This window comes from Astyanax mexicanus, chromosome 6 (genome assembly GCF_023375975.1).
Source record: "Astyanax mexicanus isolate ESR-SI-001 chromosome 6, AstMex3_surface, whole genome shotgun sequence".
In the NCBI taxonomy this organism is placed as follows: Eukaryota; Metazoa; Chordata; class Actinopteri; order Characiformes; family Acestrorhamphidae; genus Astyanax; species Astyanax mexicanus.
The window spans coordinates 37,578,011-37,599,405 of record NC_064413.1 but is presented as its reverse complement, the minus strand read 5'-3'; the positions used below and the strand labels follow the sequence as shown (position 1 = coordinate 37,599,405).

At 36.6% G+C, this 21,395-nt stretch overlaps 1 protein-coding gene across 2 annotated transcripts in view; it reads right to left on the bottom strand.

Moving 5' to 3' along the window:
* The window catches only part of palmdb (palmdelphin b), a 45,670-nt gene extending 25,548 nt beyond the window's left edge, over nucleotides 1–20,122 (bottom strand). The window contains exons 1-4 of one of the 2 annotated variants that reach the window (XM_007250411.4): nucleotides 19,634–20,122; nucleotides 5,547–5,598; nucleotides 2,915–2,995; nucleotides 2,681–2,805 (exon numbers count right to left, since the gene is read on the bottom strand). In XM_007250411.4, the coding sequence (XP_007250473.3) occupies nucleotides 2,681–2,805; nucleotides 2,915–2,995; nucleotides 5,547–5,591 (251 nt within the window). In that variant the 5' untranslated portion in view covers nucleotides 5,592–5,598; nucleotides 19,634–20,122. The remainder of the gene's footprint in view (nucleotides 1–2,680; nucleotides 2,806–2,914; nucleotides 2,996–5,546; nucleotides 5,599–19,633) is intronic. The other variant, XM_007250407.4, reaches the window with a different exon arrangement.
* Between the last annotated feature and the right edge of the window lie 1,273 nt (nucleotides 20,123–21,395).

The following is a 21,395-nucleotide window of genomic DNA, read 5'->3' as shown; positions in this document are numbered from 1 at the left end:
CAACAGCTGTCCACTGTCTGTGAAGAAAAGACTTTCTAATGCCTGGTGATTCCCCATTCCATAAAAAGACACACCATCCACAGAGCTGATCACAGACAGCTTAACAAAGCTGTGAAAACATAAAAAATGGGTTTTGTCACATTGTGATTGAGGTCACGACCTTAAACTTTTGTGTCAGGAACATCTGAGAAAGCTGATGAGTAGCGTTTTTCCAGAGATTGCTTTTCATCATCCACTCCGTTTAAACTGCAGTCATCAGAACTCCGGCTTTTAACATTTCAGTTCACTCTCCCATCAGTGCGGGAAGAGCCAAGAAATCCTCCTGTCTTAATCTGCTGTGATCTACTGCACTCTTAAAATTAAAGGTGCTTCAAATCAGAGCAATGCCAAAGAAAAAACACTTATTTGTTCCTATTAAAGCAGCATTATACTAAAGAGTAGAGAACTGGCATCTGTGAAAGATGCATACAGCATGTACTGAGGCAGTAGGGCACTATTACAGGATTTCTCACCAGTATAAATTTTAAAAGTTACTCAGTGTCACCTAAGCGCATCGTTTTGCAAACTTCTCCAAAGTTACACTGGATCAGTGTACTGATCCAACAGTAGCAATGATATATCATACAGAACGTTGCTTTAAGAACCATGTTTGCAGTGAAGATGAAGTGTGAAGTGTGAATGTAAAGAACCTTCAGTTGATGTAAAAAAAGAAGTTTCTCTAGCCACACATCTCAATAACAAACAAGGGTTTTTTGTTTTTTGGAAGCAAAAGTGTTTCTTTTAAGGTCACTCACTGGGTCCAGAGCCAGATGCTGTCAGTTTCAGACCTGGATCTATTTAGTCTTTATCTTGAGGAAATGCACTGTGACTCATGTAAGAAAAGCGAGGAGAAACAGTGAGTCAGAGGAAAGTAAATTGACACTGTCTGATTTAAAACAAGAAAAGTGAAGTGTGAAAAGCAAACTTTTAATCAAGACTGCAAACACTCAAACCAGTGCCGATGCACCGCCCACACAGATCACACACTGTGCATAGGGCACCAAGTGCCGGGAGAGGGCAGCGAAAATCAAGCTAGTGACAAATGATCATAATGATAGTAATCACAATAAAAATATGTAAAGCAAATTAATAGATATAAGAAATACAAAAGTAACATATTAGCTCAAGCAAAAGATAAAGCTCCTGTGCTACGTTTTCATGCAGTGACTGAAAACAGAACAGTAATGAGTTTAACAGCTCAATAAACAGAATTTAACCAGTCTTATCAACAAATATACACCAGAAACACAACTACCTATCTGTAGAACAGTGGACAGTTTTGGATATGCATTCTGTTATGTATAGGCCACATTTTAAAGTGTAATTAAAAAAAGGAAAATCAAAGTTTCATAAAATGAAGACACTGATGTCTTGAAAAAGAGTTATTAGTATTAGTCATGTTAAATCACATTACTGTATGAATTTAATGTAATTGGATGGCAAAATTAGATAAAGCGCCTATTTTGTCATATATAGACTAGAATTTAGACTCTTATAAAATGAGAAAATGAAGGTCTTGAAAAGCACTTTCATTATAGTAATAGTATTCATTATGTATGTTTCATGTAGGAACATTGACTATTTTTTTTTCAATATACCAAAGTTTAGAGTCCTATAAACAAAAATGTTTAGGGTTTTTTCAAAAATAACGCACCTCTAAATTCATAAACATCTCCTTCTCATTTATTCAATATATATGTAATATTACTGTAGCAATTTGAAATAATGGGAATTCAAATCTAGGAAAAAGTCTATTCAGTTATGCATAAAACCAGCGAATCAAATGTTTATCAAATGACACCATTACATCTGTGAACAGCCCTTTACATATAATCAATGGTGTATAAAATATAAAGTGATCTTACTTTAGCATGTTGGAGTAATGGGATATTTGGTTTTGCATAGAGTTGCACAAGAGTTTGACATCCTGAATTATTGTAAACTTTTTTTAAAGTATTCTGTTTAAATTAAAATGGGAAAAATTGTGTATTTAGGGTGTTTGTTATTTATAATTCCAGATTAGTATGAACACTGGCAATAAATATTTAAAAATATATTAAACGGTATTTGTAATTTGATTTGAAATCCCACTGTTAACTCCACTGATCCTGTTTACTGACTAACTCCAGTAAACAGGATATGAATCATATCATAAGTTAGACTATGATAATTCATACTGTCTGCACTCAGAATCTTTATGGGAAAACTGCATTCAAACCTACTAACCTGGTGAACCTAACTTTTAAATACTTTTAAACTCTTGTTGCGGTAACACACCCACTCCTAACGGAAGTGTGCTCAAACCTGAACACAATTAACTTCATTAATCTGTTCTTTATTAGTATCAGTCATTCGTCAGTTGGAAGCCATTTTGCGTAACCGATTTGTTTGTCCAGACAGAGGTAGGGGTAAGTAGAGTGAGTAGACGCATTACGTAACACTGAGCCGGCTGGCTCGGTAACCACTGTTTGATACCCAAAGCTAATCACATAGGTTAAATGGGAGTAATCCTTCCAATCGGCTTCCTCTCACGGCTCTAAGCGAGAGCGGTGAGTCTGTAGGATACGTGCTGTGAAGTCTGTACACGTTGAAAATAGCAGTAAAACTAAAACAGAGACATTGATTCAGTTGTTTAGAGTACCTGTCGATATCGCTCTGCAGGAGCTCAGTCTGGTGTTGCTCCTCCTGAGCTCTCATAGCTTCTTCCTCCTCACCATTCTGCCCACTCAAACCGTCCATCAGCCATTGTTCCCGCAGAGCTTTTTTCTGTTCAGAGATCACACAAAGTACTTCACTCTCTTTCTTTCACTTTCTAAAAGTCGTTCAAAAAGTCAAAATCCAACAAACTTTTTAGATATGATGAACAACAACTTACCTTCAGATACTGGAGTTTTAATTTCACTTCTTCAATTTCTCTCCTTTTCTTTGCAATGTCCTCTCGTATTCTTCTTTTATCCTGTTTTTATTTGACAAAAGATGAAAATGCCTTAATCATCCAAATTCCAACAACAATTAAGCCTAAAAATGTCCCATGTAATTATTTTCACTGCAATGGAAAACATAATGCCAAATTATGTTTAAAACATTTTAATGCATTAGCACAATGTGTATTGATGTGGAAATGTATTTAATCTAGCTTAATGTAACATTTTTATTTGTGGCATTACTTTTAGTGGACACGGTCACAAACACACATTACGTTATGCTGTTATAGCTCTTGGTTACAGCTATTACATCACTGCTGTCAAGACAAATCGATAAATTAACAACCTTACAGAATAAGAAAATAACTTCATATTGTGAATAACACAATGTAAAGAACTGCAAAAAGGAAAAACATAAAAAAAATGTTGTTTTTTTTGGGGTGGAGGAGTGACAAACCTGAAGCCCCTCCCCTTTCTAATCAAACATCCCATAAATCCCCTGGACTTCTCTTACGTGTCATGATGAGTTTTTGTTAACTATATTATCTCTCCTTCCTGACTGTACTTATAGGAGAGAGGGAACATGTTTCCAACTACAAGCTAAAGCTGCTCGAACTCCAGCCCAAAATTTAGAGTTTTCTCCCCTCGCATGTTTTAAACTAGCAAATGGAATTTACATGTTCTAATTGTTTAAACTAGTTATAAGTGTAAATGTAATGAAAGTATTGGAATAAGATAGTAAAGACAGTCACTGTGAAACGATAGGCTTGTACATGTTACCTTATGTTACCTTACAGATGTTGCTGCAGTTCTCTTCATAGAAACATTTACAAAGATATGTTATAAAACTATATTAAAAAAATAATGAATGTTAGAATGTTTAATGTTATAAAAGTAATAGTCCTCTTTAAAAGATGAAAGCAGTGCTGTGAGTCGTCTCACAGTGTGATCCTGGGCAGACTAGAATGTTGAATCATGGGTACACACCTCTCTCAGACTGAAATATGTGACATGTAATACTACATAACTTGCACTTACAGTCCTACATCTGTAAATGTGTTAAATTCAAGACCAGACATTTATTACATTGAACAAACTATTAGTATTTGCAATGATCACTAGACATAGACATACTGTGACACATAAATGTCCCCATATAACCCAAACGAGCCCATGGTGACATGCTATATGTGTCACAGTGTCTAGTAATGATTTGCAAATTGTACTAGTTTGTTCCAGCTGACATTTCAGCTAGATCTGATTGGTCATGAATGATTTTTGAATGATTGTCAGTCATTTTGATGGAATACAAGTTGGATACATTGATGCAATCTGCTGATAAAGGAAAACTGTATGCATACAGGTATGCTTATTTTTTTACAAGGTAAGGTAGAGAATTAAATAAGCCTATTAGGGCCCTATTTTAGCGATCTATAGTGCATAGGTAAATTGTCAAAATGAATCATGAAGGTGTTTTGGGTGTAACGGGAAATAAACCAATCAGTGTGCCAGTTGTCATTCACTTTAAAAGGCAGGTGTGCTCTGACTTTGGGAACAGCAAATTCTTTACTCTGGTTATTGTTGAGTGAAAAGTAGCGTTTGCGCTCTGCAGCATGCTCAGCGCACCTATAGGAATGGACTCTGATGATTGTCTGTTGTCTAGGTTTATTTCAGTCAGTGGTGCACCTGTGTTTTTCAACACCAAAATAGCAACACGCCAGAACTTTACCTGAACACACCTCACTTCCAGACCATCACGCCCACCAGTGAAGATTCATTCCTAAACTCTAATATTTTAACAGCGCCGGCGCAAGGGCCCTTCGTGTTAAAAGTTGTGCAGAAAAGAGCTTATAACTTTTAAACCTGTTATTAACCGTATAGGGCAGTTTTTAAATCCAGACAATCCAGTCTAAATCAAGAGATTTTAATAGGATGATATTTTTACTGTAATGGAAACACACACGGCACTGTGCATCACTAAAATAACTGTTACCAAATGGTGCTTTGCCTGAACAGATGGCTCTAGCTAAAACTTTAATTGTAAAATGAGTAACATTCTTGAGACTTTGAACAAGTCTCAACATTTTATATAGAAATACTACCAGAGATGTCAACTTTTATCTTACTGAAGTAGAAATTTATCTATACTTTATACTATACTTAGAGTACATTTGATTGTGGGTGGTTAAGAAGTATAAACATATACTATTCCGACACCCTATGGGTTTATATATTTACATAGTTTTGAACGCAGTACTTTTACACTTTTACTTGAGTAAAAAGCTTGAGTTGATACTTCAACTTATACAGAAGTATTTAAAATCCTAGTATCTGTACTTCTACCTGAGTAATGTAAACTATTAGTGAGTACTTTTGACACCTTTAAATACTTCTATAAAGAATCATCATGAAAACAAATTTCTCTATGGTTCTTCTATTACATTGCAGCAAGGAACACTAATCCACAGTATACATGAAACCAGTTATTTAAATCCAAACTAGTGCTCTACTTGTCTGTGTACAATGATATTATGATGTTACTACAATGTTATAACACTGTATTAGCTTCTGTATCGTACTCACTGTGATGGCCTGCAGTCTCTCCCGCAGTAGGTCAGCCTCCTCCATTCTGGCTCTATGAAAAAGAGAGGAAAAAGAATCTCCTCAGAGCGATGGATTAAAAAAAAAATGTGAAGGAAGTCGGCAGAGAGCAGGACAGAGAGATAGAGAGAAAGAGAGGGAGCACGAGAGAGAGAGAGAGAGAGAGAGACAAAAACAGACCGTGGGTGGGCGGATGGTAGGTAAGGGGGGGAGCGCTCTCTGTTGTTGGGCAATGCTGGAGGATAGATGGGGGGGTATAAGAGCAAAAGAGAGTGGGTGGTAAGGGAGTGGTTTTGTGTAATCATTTTAGTTTTTTGTCTTTTCTGGGGGATAGATGAGAGAGGGTGCTGGTGAAGTATGCTGTATGTGAGTGTGTGGGTGTGTGTGGGTGTGTGAGTTTACTGCAGTGTGCTTTGGTCCAGTAGTAATAGGAAGCATAGCTGTAATGATCACATGTCAGATTTTATCCAGGTGAGATCTAGGAAACCTAAGACCTCCACCTTTTAATGGACAGCAATAAATAACAGATAAAAGGTGCAGCAGCTTCCCTGCCACAGGACAGCATTCGTCAGATAGGTGAGTGATGGCTAGCTGTGTTCTGCAATAAAATTAAGACCTGGCAACCCATAAATTGTGACAGATGTCAAAAAGTCCTTTTAGGAAGGTCTATTATAGTGTCAAAGGATCAAAATGTCTACCCATGGAAAATAGCTCCACAGTATCCTCTCTTAATAGATTCAAGTCTTTCTAATCTTCTGAAATTTCCAGCACACACTCTGTAAGTGTCTGCTCTTAATACATATTTCTAATCAGTAATTCAATAAGTATTTCATTCAAGACCAGCTGGTGGTAGTTTGAGTCTGCAGAGTCAAAGGTGTGGTAATAATAGTCTGCAGAAGCCAACCCTCACTTCCGTCACGCACACGTCAACCCATGACCAGCGAGACATATAACTCTGCTGTCAGGAATGGACAGCAAGATCAGAGGGCATCCAAATAACAACGTGCAGTTATGAAACATGCCTGGACCTGAACAGTCCTGAACAGTGACATGCATGAATACCAGCTACTAATAGAACTGGCATGTGAATTTGCACGTGAGCTACGTCAAGTACAAAAAGTGCAAAAAGCTTTCAAAGCAATGAACTGTTGCTCAATGATAACTGATGTCTTCTTTACATAGTGGGAAAATAGCCCGTGACCTTTTTGGGGCTTTTTTTTACCTCTTGAGGGAATTCTTTTTGTGATATTGGAGTAAACTCAATTCTATAGATAACAGTTCTAAATGTTCTCAATTTGTGCACAGCCAGTGTTGGGAAGTAACGGATTACATGTAACGGCGTTACGTAATCAGATTACAAATTATGAGTAACTGTAATCCGTTACAGTTACTGCTTCAGTAAGTGGTAATCAGATTACAGTTACTCTGCTAAAATAAAAGGATTACATTGCGGTACTTTCCTATTTTTGCTCTTCCAATCCAACACTGACAAAACGCAAATAACATTTTGCGGTGAAATCGCTCTGATAGGACAGGGAACTGTCTGCCCCTCCTCCCGTCTCGCTGCACACACACACACAGGGAGGAGAGGCAGACAGCGGCTCCGCACACACAACGACACGAAATTAACTGACATTTTGGTCAACGAATAAAAACGAGACGAAAATGTTTGGCAGGGACGAAATCCAATCAGAACTGATTTAGTTCTGTGAAAGGTAGGGACCAGTTAGGAAGAGATCCAATCACTGCTACTTTAGCGCCGCGCGCTCAGTTACAAACCCGGGAATTAACCTGTCGTTACGGAGCTCGACTGGAAGTTAACTCGACAGAGTTCAGCAGGGAGAGAGAGAGAGAGGGCCGATATATTTCTCCTTTGACGTCGCAAAAAACAAGATAACGTGTAAACCGCATGGAGCGACTTCATCTCCGGTAAAAACACCACTAATCTTTCAGCTTCTGCAGACTAGAGTCACACAGATCTCCATGCAGAGATCCGCGTTTTAATACTGATGTTATTTCATGAGCTGATGGTGTGTTTAACTCGGCAGTGCACTAAAACACAGAACTGATACAGAACCCTAACTCATTAAGATCATCTGTTTAGTCTCACAGTGGGAAAGATATAGCTAGTGTTAAATCAGGAACAAGTCAGAAAGGAACTCAATAATATATCCAAAATAAGTTTCTCACCTTAACTCATGAAGTCTCTCAATACTGTACATCCTGAGAGCATCTCTACAGGACAGTGTGTGAATGTGTGGTTTTGATCTCATTTATAGACTGTAGCTCCAGTAGGTGTGCTGGGTTAGTGCTGGAGATAAAACTAGATCCTTTAAAGGCTGTTTTTGCATCTACAGCTCTGTTTAAACTTTAATTTAACTATTCAGATGTTTTATGACCTGATTTCTAGAGCAAAATTTTAAATGTAAAATATGTATAGTCACACACCTACAATAATAATAATATACATTAAATCATATATAAATATATTTCACTTTCAAACATTAACAATATTACTTAAGTGGTTATTAAACGTTTCATTTCGTATAAGTGTATAGTTAATAATTCAAGGGAACTGATGAACAAGCATTTACATTTACACCCTTTACATTTTAGTCGACTAAATTTACTGTAATTTTAGTAGACTATATTCTTATAACATTAAGTTGACAAAAAACATTTCAGATGACTAAATTGTGACTAAAACTAAATGCTATTTTCGTCATAAGACTATGACTAAAACTAAATCAAAATTTGTTGTCAAAATTAACACTGGTGGCAAACCTGCAAATAGATAGCTTACAGTTGTTGTTACATTGTTTGGTTTTAAATGGTTTTATTATCAATTTATAGAAGTGTTTCATAAAATTGTTTGATGAAATAAGTATTTCATAAGTATTTTTATAGGGTGATTGAAAAGGCTGTTTTATTTGTTTATCTATTTGTTAACTGGAAAGAAAAATAAAAGAATAATATGCAATATGTGGTTGCTACATTCATTCAGGCTTAAAAAAATGACAATATTTAAAGTAATCCAAAGTAATCAGATTACGTTACTCACTTGAAGTAATGTAACTGATTACGTTACAAATTACATTTTGAGTAATGTAATCAGTAATCTGTAAGGGATTACATTTTAAAAGTAACCTTCCCAACACTGTGCACAGCTTATCTAATGCTAAACTGATGCAGACCCAGGTCTTCAACAATCCTTTATTAGTATTTTCAGCTTTATGCATCTCTACCACATCAAATCAGTTCAAATGTATTTATATAGTGCTTTATACAACTTATGTCACAAAGCAGTTTTTTCGAAATCTAGTTGCCCAGATGGGGTTTTTAGAAGTGTGCTAGACAAAATATATGAGATTGTGTTAGTTAGATTGTGTTTGTTTTGAAATCTGATCAGCTCAGAGCACATTTTATTAGTACTTAATGCAGAAATCCAAGTGATTCCAAACAGTATACTTCTGGACATGTCTGGACATTCCATGATGAATAGGCCTAGAGAAAAGCCTGCAGACAGTTTCCATCCTCCACACTGAGAGCTGCAAGAGAGGTCAGGCTTGTCTAATAGTGAAGTGTTAAGAGTCCATGGCTGGGCTTTTTCCAACACGTGGTGAAAAAAAGAGATGCCTCCTCACAGCAGTGTTCTTTTGACACCAGCATGGCATATTATAGATTTGTGCTCAGTTATAGCAGGGAATTATAGAACTATAGCTGAGTTAGATCTAAACGTGTCCAGTCTGGATATGTGGAGTTGAATGGGTCACTCTGGTATGAGTCTGGCTGTACTAATAGTGATCATGTTGAACAGGATGACATTTCAGACACTTTAATCAGCATACAGAACAGACTATAGATAGCTCTAATTAAGAAGTGTTGATATGAAGAATACTTTTAGGCCTGCTTATTTTTCATGTGGCTAAATTGTTGGAGAATGTGGGATTTTCTTGTAGGAATCTATTATTTTTCTTTGACCTCAAAACTAGGGGTGGGCGATATGGCGCTAAAATAATATCACAATATTTCATGGTATTTGTGTGATAATAATAATTTTGGCAATACGACAAAAGAGTATAAACATACTTATAATGCATTATGATGCGTTCATAAAGCATTAAAACATGGTTATACATATTTATACCTAGGTTTATTAGGCAATATAAAGTGTGATTATAATTCATCATAAGTTTATCGTCAGTAAGTGCTTAAAATATAATTTTTCTGTCTATACATTATTTATACATTCCCATGATGGATATCTTTCCCTTTTTTAGAGTGTATAACAACACATTATAATGCATTATAAATTAATATAAGCTATTATAATATTTAATATAAGAATACTGTAAATTTATGACCTGTTTAAAAGAATTATTGCATGTTTTGTTCTTACTATTTACATATAATATCTTATAAACACAACTGATGAGGCATTATAATTACAATGTATAATGTGTAATAAACATGACTATAGTGTTTTATAAGGTTTATAAATATTTTATCATGTTTTTAATGCTTTATGGATGCATTAAAGTGTGTTATAAGTATGTTTATAGAATCTAATAGACACAGCACTCATAGAAAGTGTTGCCAAATATTGTTTTAATTTCAAGATTATAGACATTCAACAAAATAAATATTACTGTTTTATTTAGTGCAAGTTTTATCTTTTGTCTATTATGTAAATCAATTACAATTAGCCAAGACTAAAATAATGTAAAAACTCGAAATGATAAATTAAAAAAAAAACCTAACACACATTTAAGTGTAGAATATTGAGGGCATGAATATAAACTGCAAATTTAAAACAATCATACCAATAATACTCTTAAAGCACCACAGTAAATAGTAAAACAGTTACAAAATATCAACAAAATCACACTATTATCAGGATTTCTTATTGTTTTAAAAATGATAACAATGTTATCATGCATTATACAACATTATACAACATCTAAACAGAACAGCATACTGAAATCATGTAATAACAAGCATGATACACAGCTTTCTGTATTCCTAATCAGAAAAGAGAAAGTAAGAAAAAGCGAAAAATATCACCTGACAAACAAGGATCAGGTGTGTATGAAGGTGCTGTTGCGTGTGTTTGAGTGGTGGCAGGTAGGTGGAACGATTAGCATTTGACTGTGAATGCAGAGTGGGGATTACTCTACTGCGTGGGTGAAAGCACACTATCCATGCCTCTCTTAAATTATATATGCGTGGATAGAGTGTGTAGGAGGATGTTTGCAAGCCTCAGTAAACCTCAGCACGGATGTTCAGCATGTACCTTGTAGCTATAGGACATTCTGTATCAGCGCTACGTCACATTAACGCTGAACTCACTTCTGGATGGACAACTTTGAGGGACTTTTCAATGATCTTATGAGTCAATAATGAAGTAGAGAGAAATACATTGATCAAGCATAACATTATGACCTGGTTTCTTCACACATTATTTATTTTTCAGCTTCACTCAGACATATAGGAAAACTTCTATAATCGTAGTTCTACAATTACAAAGTGTAGTGCCTCTGTTTGTCTGCCTACTTAATTTTTATCTTTAGGATCACCCAGTTCTTTAATGCTCACAAGCCCAGAGGACCACCACAAAATATATATATATATATTATTTGTGTGGTGTGTCATTGTCAGTGCTGGTACAGACATGGTGGGTCGGACACAGCAGTGCTGCTGGAGTTTTTAAACACCTCAATCTCACAGCTGGACTTAGAACAGTCCACCATCAGTGTTCTGTGGGCAGCATCCTGTAATGTGACCATTGATGAGAAAGGAAGCTCTAGAGGAAGGACCAACACAAACTGTGCAGCAACAGATGAGCTACTGTCACGTTCTCGTCCTATTCTGTGTCTCTCTTGTCTGTCTCTGTGTTTTTTTCTGCCCTCCTGTTTGTTTATTTAACTTTTCTAAGCACATGGCCCTCTCTGTGTTCTCCTTGTCTCTGTCCATGTCTTCAGTGCCCCCACCTGTTTATTTGTAGCTCCGCCCCCTCATTACATGTCCCCAGGTGTTCCCTGTTTCCTGTTCCCTCCATGTAGATTTAAGCCCCAAGTGTGTAATTTCTATGTTTAATCATATACTTGTATTTGCGTTATGCATGCACCCTGACAGCTACTGTCTCTGGTTTCACATCTGTAATGTGGAGCAGCTTGATAGTGAACACAGTGTTTAAAAACTCCAGCAGCACTGCTGCATCAGCACAACCCTCATAACACCTCATACACCACCACCACCAAGTCAATCCGTGCCACTGCAGTGCTAAGAATAATGATCCAACACCCAAATAATACCTGAGCTGTGGTGTTCTATCCTGAACGGTCCTGACTAATAAAAAAACAGGGTGAAAGAAGGATAACAAGTATGCACAGAAACAGAAGAACTACAGTGGTTCAGAGAAAAACAGATAATGGATATAGAAACACGGAGTTGGTTATAATGTTATGCTTGATCAGTGTAGGACGATCTTTATATGTTAAAACTTCTCTTCCCAGATCAGTAACTGTCACTCCCTGAACTCTGTTCAAAATAAATGACCTCAATCAAATCAGTCTGTACATGGAGTCCCTAGAACACCATGTACTGTCCTCCTACATGAGAGCACACTGATGTGCAACCATCCAGTAGTAGCTACATAAAAAAAACTCTTTTACTTTCATTTAAAGTTTTATATAAGTTTTTTTAATGACATTTGAATTGAATTCACAGTAAAATGCTTCTCTAATGCTGTGATGTATGGTATACAATTATATATATTCTTATATTTTGGGTGTTATTTTAAAGTAAAATACACCCACCAATCAGCATTAAAAAGGGGCTTTTTAAAACGGTTAATAAATCATTAAAAGACACAAATAAATCTAATGATCAGAGTCATAATCAAACCCCCTGGGCTTGTGTGGCCAAACACAACATAATTACAAAATTGTTTTTACATATATGAAAGTCAAACTGACTTGCTTGTCTGTTTTTGACATCATACAATATTCCAGAATAAAAAATGAATATAAAAACACAGATAAATAGAGCAAATTTACTTATACAATAAGTAGATATGTATTGGTCAAATTGGGGCCAATGCAAAATTGTTAAAATTCCAATCTGTATTGTTTTTAGATATATCAGGCAAAATTGTTTATATGTTATGTTCATTACTAATATTGGTAGTGAGTTTTGTCTCTGAAGTATAAAACAAATTACATAATTAATTGGTTCTTTGTTTATGATCCCACTTCAACTTATGTCTGAAGGTCATCTCTATAAAACTATTGTTTCATAATTGGAAGGGGTAAAAAAAAAAAAAACTTGCACATATTCAGCAACTAAATTAAGCACAATGTAAATGATAACATTATGCTGTAGTATACTGAAGTATCAAGCAAGGTAACCTATTTTTTAAATTAAAAAGAATATGCCCAGTTTTGGGGAATACTCTTTTTAAAGTACTTATGTACCCATTTTATGCATTTAATTCTCATCCTTTCACAAAGATGTTAGAATTTTCTAATAGTAGATTATGTTTGATAATTAAAGTAATAAATCTCATTTAAAAACAACTTAAAATGTCTTCTGAGATTATATAATCACTGTCAAATTAAAAACAAGTATCTCAGTTTTTGTTGATTATTAGTTTACTACATAATTTAAAGACACAAGCTGTCCCTTACACTGTCGCAACTTGAAGAATGGACTAATAGAAATTGTCCAAAATGATCTGAAATAAACTTTTTTTACCTTAACTTCCACTGAAGGTTAAGAAGTTTTTTTCTCTCTCCTGTAAAGTTGCTGTTTTGGAGATACGTGGTATTAATTGGACAGGGACAATATGGACCAAAAGAAAAATACATTTTCAGTTATGAATGATTTAATTCTGAAAACTAACAGCCTCAAAACGTAAGTTTTATATTAGCTTGAACCTGCTGTATCTGTAATTATATCTACGATACTCTTTTTTAGATTTATAGATTTATTAAAACATACTATGATTAGTTTATTAACAATAAAGGAACAGAAGATACACTGTAAATAACAATGTAACTACAACAAATTAAGGGCTAAATAAAGAGAGGTTACAATAAATGGTTCAAAATATGTAAATAAGACCTGTTAAATTATGTGATCACATTTGTGAAGTTGCATAGCACATTTACACAACCTGTTACAATTTTAGTGTATTTACTGATCAGAGTTCTACACTTGTTATTCAGGATACCTTTATGTTTACCACCTTTACATCAACATTAACTTACAATGCAACTATTATTAATAAATTATTATTATTGATAAATCAGCAGTTTATTAGTAAATTAGTACATTATTGTATTTTAGAAGTGGTGCAGTAAGATACAATGACAGTATTATTGCTTATATTGTGCTTGTAGTTTCAGCATGTATTACCTAAGAGGAAGATATCCACTGCACTGAATTTATGGCTGACATATGTTTACCAATTGTCTGACTTCAATAATAGATTTACATATAAACCCTTCAGAACATTAAGCAAAAACATAATGATTGACAGCTACTTATATATCTTTCTGTGCCTTAAGCAACACCTTTATAATGATTTTGACCATTTTTGACATTTTATAACATGAATTACATGAATGACACAATGAAAACAATCAGTTTTTAACATATTTCTTGGATACCTATTGTAGTACACTCTCATAGTGCTGAAATCTTTCACTAAGTCTCACAATTCCTTGATGACCATCATAATTGCTCAAACAGAGACAAACTGCACTGCGTCCAAAAGTAGCGTGCTAGTAGCATTCCCCAACACTGGCATCGGCAGGTGTCACAACCACAGGAGCTCGTGCCTGGTAGTGCTTTAATGTGTGAACACTGATAACGATTCGTTTGTAGTGAGGATAGATAAAGCTTCTCAGGGAGCAGGATGAGAACTCGCAGCAAGAACTCATAGATTTTGGTCTGCAGTATTTATTATAGAGTCCCACACCATCTGCTTAGTCTCGATGCGAAAATGAACAAAGCTAGGCTATGTGCAGCTTCTGTCCGTATATACAGTAAATACAGTAAATGCCAGTCAGTGATTGCACACCACTTTGTGTGTGTTCTCACCAGATACCAAGCAATCACAAAACCTGCCAATTAAATGCCAGCCCCAGCGAAGGTCAACATTCATTAAAGTCCTCGTTTTCTGAATTATACCTTTCAGTGTTATATAAAGCAAATAACCTCAGACACACCTATGAAGTAACAGTACAGGGATATTTACAATCAACCTCAGATGACTGGAACACAGCAGTGTCAGTCTTTAATCTGCTGCCTACAAGCCTGGCACCTAAAGATAAAGCTAAAGATACTGTAGCTATAAACAGAAAATCACGGTGGACAAAAATCTAATTTTTGGGGTTGTATAATGTGTGTGGTTTTCTAAATAGTTATATTTATTTGTTTGTGCCGCTGCCACTACTCATTACTGTGTAATCAGGAGAAAACTACACATATTGTGTAAAAATGGTAAAAAAAAATAAAATAAAATTAGGCTTTGTGTAGAAGATACCTGATAAATTTTTTGATCATTTTTGGTTGGAATTTTGATTTGGACAATAATGCAGTAAGCAGCAACAACATTTAAATGTCTTCTACAACAAAAAGCTTCTTCTGTAACACTTTACAATAAGGGTACATTAATTAACAGAACATCTTTAATTGACTATTACAAAATTATTTATCTAATGTCTACAATTTATTTATTTATTTTTTTAACATTATTAAGCATTCAAATTTAGCAATGTTAAATAATGTCCTAACTAGTATAAATGTTTAATCCATTAACACATTTCTTAATCATTTAACAATGCTTTATTACTGTGATAAGTACTGTTATTTGTGACTCTTATAGTAAAGTGTTATTGCTTCTTCTACCAAGCTTAACCTATTGGCACCAGAGAAAAGGCAGAACTAGAGAAAAGCAGAACACTACAGAAAGGACCTATTAAGAAATATGTTGTAGAAGCTACAATAATGTAGCTTGTCCAGACAATCTGTTAATCAAAATAAACCACTAAAATATGCTTTCAAAGTTTCTCATGGTCATAGCTGTAAACATGCATTTCTTGACAAGCTGAGGGTTACAAAACCTGCATCTAACCTGAAAGAAACATGCAGACTGAAACAGTAGTTATTAGTTTTAATATTACATGATTTTACACAATATGAATAGAGTTACACAGTGTCAAACAGTTCACACAACAGGTCTAGTGCATGCTTCACTAAAGTTACAAAGTGCAGTATCAGCTTACCTAGCCCAGAGTGGGAATGACGTAGATGCCATTCTTTCTATTACAGTGGAGCATCAAAGTGATTTACTTTCACACAATCCTTTTTATATATAAAACAAGCTAGTTTGAAAGTTGTTCCAGACCAAAGGACCAAAATATGGTCTGTTCAAGAGCTGTTTTCTTAGTCTGGATCACCTAGATTATGTTTTTGGTTTGTTTGCAGTGTGAAAGCATGTTTTTTTATGGTTGTACTTTTAAACCAATCAATGTCAAATATAAAGAGATGCAGCCCACCTAGGTGATGTAAAGGTGTCCAAGTTTTAATGAGTCCTCTAAAAATAAAGCTCTTAAAACCAATACAGTTGATGGCTTTTATGAAATACCATGCAAATGCTCTAGGCACCCTGCTAATAATCTCTTTGCCTGTTTGGCTGTGAGTGATGGAAAGGTATTAATCACACTGAGGACTGAGAGGACTGAGAGCAGTAGTGGGTGGAAAGGCTGACATATTAATATAGAACTACTGGGAGTGCTCTAAACACACACACACACACATATAGTGAGAGGGCAACAGCAAGTCCTTTCCTCATTATAACATGTCGGTAACCCTTATAATGACCTGATACATAGTGGTATGCTGTAAGGTAGTCCACCGAAAGCTGCATTGGTCAGCCATGTCCACAGCTGATGACATGCAGGAGCTCAGGATGACCTGAGAGTGGATCCACTGGCAGCTGAAAATAGCCTTTCTAGCCAGCTGTGCTGAGCGACGGGACACAGTCATTGTCCTGTGAGCTCCTGCGGCCTGTCAGCAGGTGACAGTACCTTTAAAACTCCAGGCAGGAATTACTGTCACTGGCAGGCCACAGAGGCTTTCGAAGAACAGCAGCACTGCTACTGACTTTTAAAATATATCGTTTATAGCTCTCTTCTCAGAATTTCTCAGATAGTTAGGCCCGTCGCAATAAATATGTTATTGGTTTACGGTACAATATATAGACAAGAACTCAAAAATTATACATAATCAGTCCAATACCATAAATGAGCCGGTCTGTTAACTTAGACTTTTTATATTTTAATATTCCCCATTGAATGTCTCAATATTATCCTTTTAAGACTAAATTGTACCTTAAAATTAATGTAAATACATTTTATTGCTGTTGCGTTGTCATCATATCAGTGACCTAATACGATCTTTATAATTTTTTATTTAAATTTTTTTTTTTCCATTTTCCCCCCAATTTACACAGCTAATTACCCAACCCACTCATTAGGACTCCCCCTATCACTAGTGATGCCCCAACAGCAGGAGGGTGAAGACTAACACATGCCTCATTGGTTACATGTGAAGTCAGCCACTGCCTCTTTTTGAACTGCTGCTAATGCTGCATTGCTGAGTAGCATCACAACACGCTTGGAGGAAAGCGCAGCGACTCGCTTCTGATACATCAGCTCACAGACGCCTTGTGCTGAATGACATCACCCTTTGGAGTGATGTGGGAAAAGAGCGCCATCTACCCACCCAACCAGAGAGAGCAAGACCAATTGTGCTCCCTCAGGGCCCCGGTAGCCGATGGCAAGCTACATGAACAGGATTCGAACCGGCAAACTCCTGATCATAGTGGCAGTGCTTAGCCTGCTCTAAAACGATCTTAATGTTTTATTGTTATACAATTATTAAGCAATTATTTCTGGCACAAGTAATCATACTATATATATATATATATATATATATATATATATATATATATATATATATATATATATATATATATATTGTTACAGGCCTAAGGCTCATTAGTGAAGTCTTTTAATGATCAAAAGTCCATCTACAGTGAACGAGTACAGATATCCACACCCTTTAAGCCATATTATTCCAAATTTATAACTAAGTGTTAAAGAAGAAGCATGGACCCACAAGTCTTTTTAATGCAGATAATAAATCCTTTTCTTCCTCTCTCTCTCTTTTTCTGTGTTTTATTACTTTCATGTGCAAAACCCAAAACGGAACACATAATTAAACATTTACAAAACATTGTGAGAATAAATCTTAATCCCACCATAATCACTGCAAACAATCATCCAAGCACAGTTCAGACGGGTTGCTTTGTGTGACAGATGCACAACAATCCTGTAGGATAAAAGCAGACAATCTGCTCCCATGGAAAAGAGTTCCAAACTGCTCATTCATTCATCCTTCCTTTTCCGAATCAGAACCACTGTGTTCACATAAATGTAATTAAATGAAATAAAATAGCTGCTATCAGTTTACTACCTCTTCACAAACTGGCTTTTTTCCAGCTGAAAAATATGAAAGAGCTTTACAGGGCTAGGATAGCAGCATTAGCTAAAGTAGCTTAGCCATAGCATTTGATTGTTTACCAAAAGAACGTCTTACTTTCTTTTTGTGTAAATGACAAACAATTAAGTCACATGTGATCTCTTGTTGCTTTCTGGTGTCTCAATATGGCCTTAATCTAATGTAGTATTTCAAAATGCTTTGCGGCGGCGTATTGGGGAACGCTGGGGAATGGAACAGTGCTCAGAGTCATGAAGTGCCTGAATGCATTGAAGTGTTCTGTGTTAAATGGGCTTCTACATTACAACGCAAATGTTTTTTGCGGCTGTAAAACATATCCAATCCACCTTTCTCTCTTCTCTCCTCTCCCTGTCTTCCTTGTTTCTCCTTCGCTTCTGTTGCTCTTAAAAGCACCTTTATCTGTGTCATTTCAAATTAAAAGTCCTCTGCAAAGGATTTGTGGTTGCGATTACATGGAATTTCATACAATTCTGATTCGTGCAGCGATGCAACAAAATATATGCAGCGTATACACACACACGCACTGACCCATGGGGTGGGTGTGTGTGGAGGAGTTTGAGTTTAAAGACAGAGAGAGAGAGGAGACACCCGGTAATCTGCAGCCCTTAATCTTTGTGCTAATGGTTTAACAGACAAATCCCAGAGGACAATTGTTGGGTAGTGTACAGAGTACAGAGTTTGCCAATCACTTAAGGTAAGAAAAAAGTATCCTCGTGGTTTTTAGCATGCTAACGAGCTAACTTATGAGTTTAATGATGTGTGGGTGTTAAGGAATGCAAAGAAAAGAGGGATGCTGTCATTAAAAAGCATTAAAAGTCAGTCAATTAGTCAGTCAGTTAGTCTCTCTCTCTCGCTCTCCCTCTGTTTGCAATGATTCCTGGTACATCCCACTGAGTGGTCAGTAGAAGCAGGGGGATAAGCTGAGTAGGGGGATCTCCCCGGCCATGCTGCTGCCGTCACTGAGACTCTGTAAGCCTCTTGAGGCTATCAGAACAGCGACAGCCTGTAGTGTTTTTCGACCAAAAGACAGACCCAGTTTAAATCTCTTGATAAAGGCATTAGAGGCTCCCCACTGGGACATTTGGTCAGGGTGGAAAAAAGCATCCAGCTTAGAGGAATTAGAAGATTACTGAATCAAAGACCCCCATTTCCTTTTTAGACTGGTCAAAACAATGGCACAATGTGTCATTTTACTAGCGTACTAGTGTACTTTTACTTCAATCAAACAATACTGATCAAATATGGTCAGTAAAGATGGTCAGAGATCAGACATGTTGCCTACTGTATCTTCTTCATATGACTGTCATATGTACTGTCATATAAAGTTGGAAAGAGTAAACAAATAGATAGACATAAAAAACACAGAAAAAATGCACATACACATCATTTACATACATATACACCATATACATACAGTTCACATACATCAGGGTAGGAGAAAGGATATAACAAACAAATGAATCATAGACTTCTCTTACCAGTAGTGTGTGTGGCTGTTAGCAGATCTTTGGTTGGTTGAGCCCAAGCTGGAGGGAAGTCTCTTCACTTTGCTGTGGTCTGACCACAGTCCATCCTGGATGAGTGTAAGTGTGTGTGTGTGAGCGTGTGCATGCGGGCGGCTGTATGAATGTGTGTGTGTGTGTGTGTGAGTTTGAGAGTGTGTAGAAGCGTAGGTACTGTAGGCTTGAGGGTTGAGCTAGGGTTACCACTCTCTGGCGGACTGCCCCCGCTCTCACTGTCTCTTTCTCTCTCTCTCTTTTCCTCTCCCTCTTTCTCTCTCGCATACACTCACACAACTACTTTCTCCTCTTCTGTTGGATAATTCTCTCTCTCTCTCTCTCTCTCTCTCTCTCTCTCTTCCTCTCTCCCTCTCTCTCTCTTTTTCCAAGCTCCTCCTGAGCCACAGTCAGAGCTGGGTTGCCTGGCCATGGATAAGCCAACTCCTGCCAAACAACAGAGCCATCACATTGAACACCCCTTCAGCTCACACACACACACACACACACACACATGCGTCAATCATCTGTCCGTTCCCTCTAAACAACATGCGCAGGCATCAGCCCTGACACACAATTAGCAAATTACCCTTTCCCAAAATTAGCTTCAAAGCAATGGGGGTCTGGCATCCAGCCACTTTAGTGTTGCCTGCAGTGAAACTATATACTGTAAAGGGACCTGTATGTACTGTGTCGTGTTTATTGAAGAACCAGCTCAGAGCAGGGTTATTAAAACCCTGTATTCTCAGAGGAAACATCACAACTGTAATAAAGCAAGCCGATTCACAAAATTCATTAAATTCTTATTGCCCTCTCTTCCCTCTGTGTAGACCACTTATTGCCGGTGGGAGCTGACTGCACAGTAATGAAGAAATACAGCGTGCGCTGAGCAGATATGCCCTCACATTGCAAAAAACGTGCACAATCGGCTTAATCTTTTTGGATTTGAGCGTTCATTTATTAAAGTGCGCACATAAATAGATGCCTAAACTGAGGTTTTGATAGCGGATCATGCAGCATCGTTCCAGAGCAGCTGCTTCCTGCATACTGTATCTGAACACGTGCCTCTTCCACACTCTCCTCCCATCATTCATACCACTGTCGGCAGCCTCAGGCAGGTACAAAAGTCGCCATGGCAACGGGCTGAACCAGCGCCGAGTTCTCCGCTCCTCGCTGCCTAAAGATAGGCCCACGCAGCACATGGGCTCTACGAGCTATAGACTCAGAGAACTGACAAGGAGATCTCCTATTTTAACCGGTTATGAGACTTCTGCAGAATTCTGCAAAGGTTTCTTTTTAGTTGTAATCAATCTACCATGTTTGTCTTTGAACACTGACATCACATGTCAATCAATATTTGGATCAGTAGATATTTCATGCTATTCAGTACTACTGAAGCTACTTATTATACTTCTGTCTGCAGAATTATAATAAGTGGCCCTATAACAAGAAGCAAAACAATCCATCAAAAGTTTAAAATCCCATCTTTTTCTGTGAAACTATATATAGTGCAGTAAACTATATATGTTGATATGTTCATAAACAGAGATACTAAAAAGCTGGATCCATTGTTACTATGCTACCTCAAATAAACAAAACTAATAGAAAAAAGGAAAGCACACTCCATCAATATAATTCACCCTCCCCATTTATCTCAATAATTGCAATGCACACGCACACACACACACACACACACACACGTGCACACACAAACACACACACACACTAGTAACTAGGGCAGTGA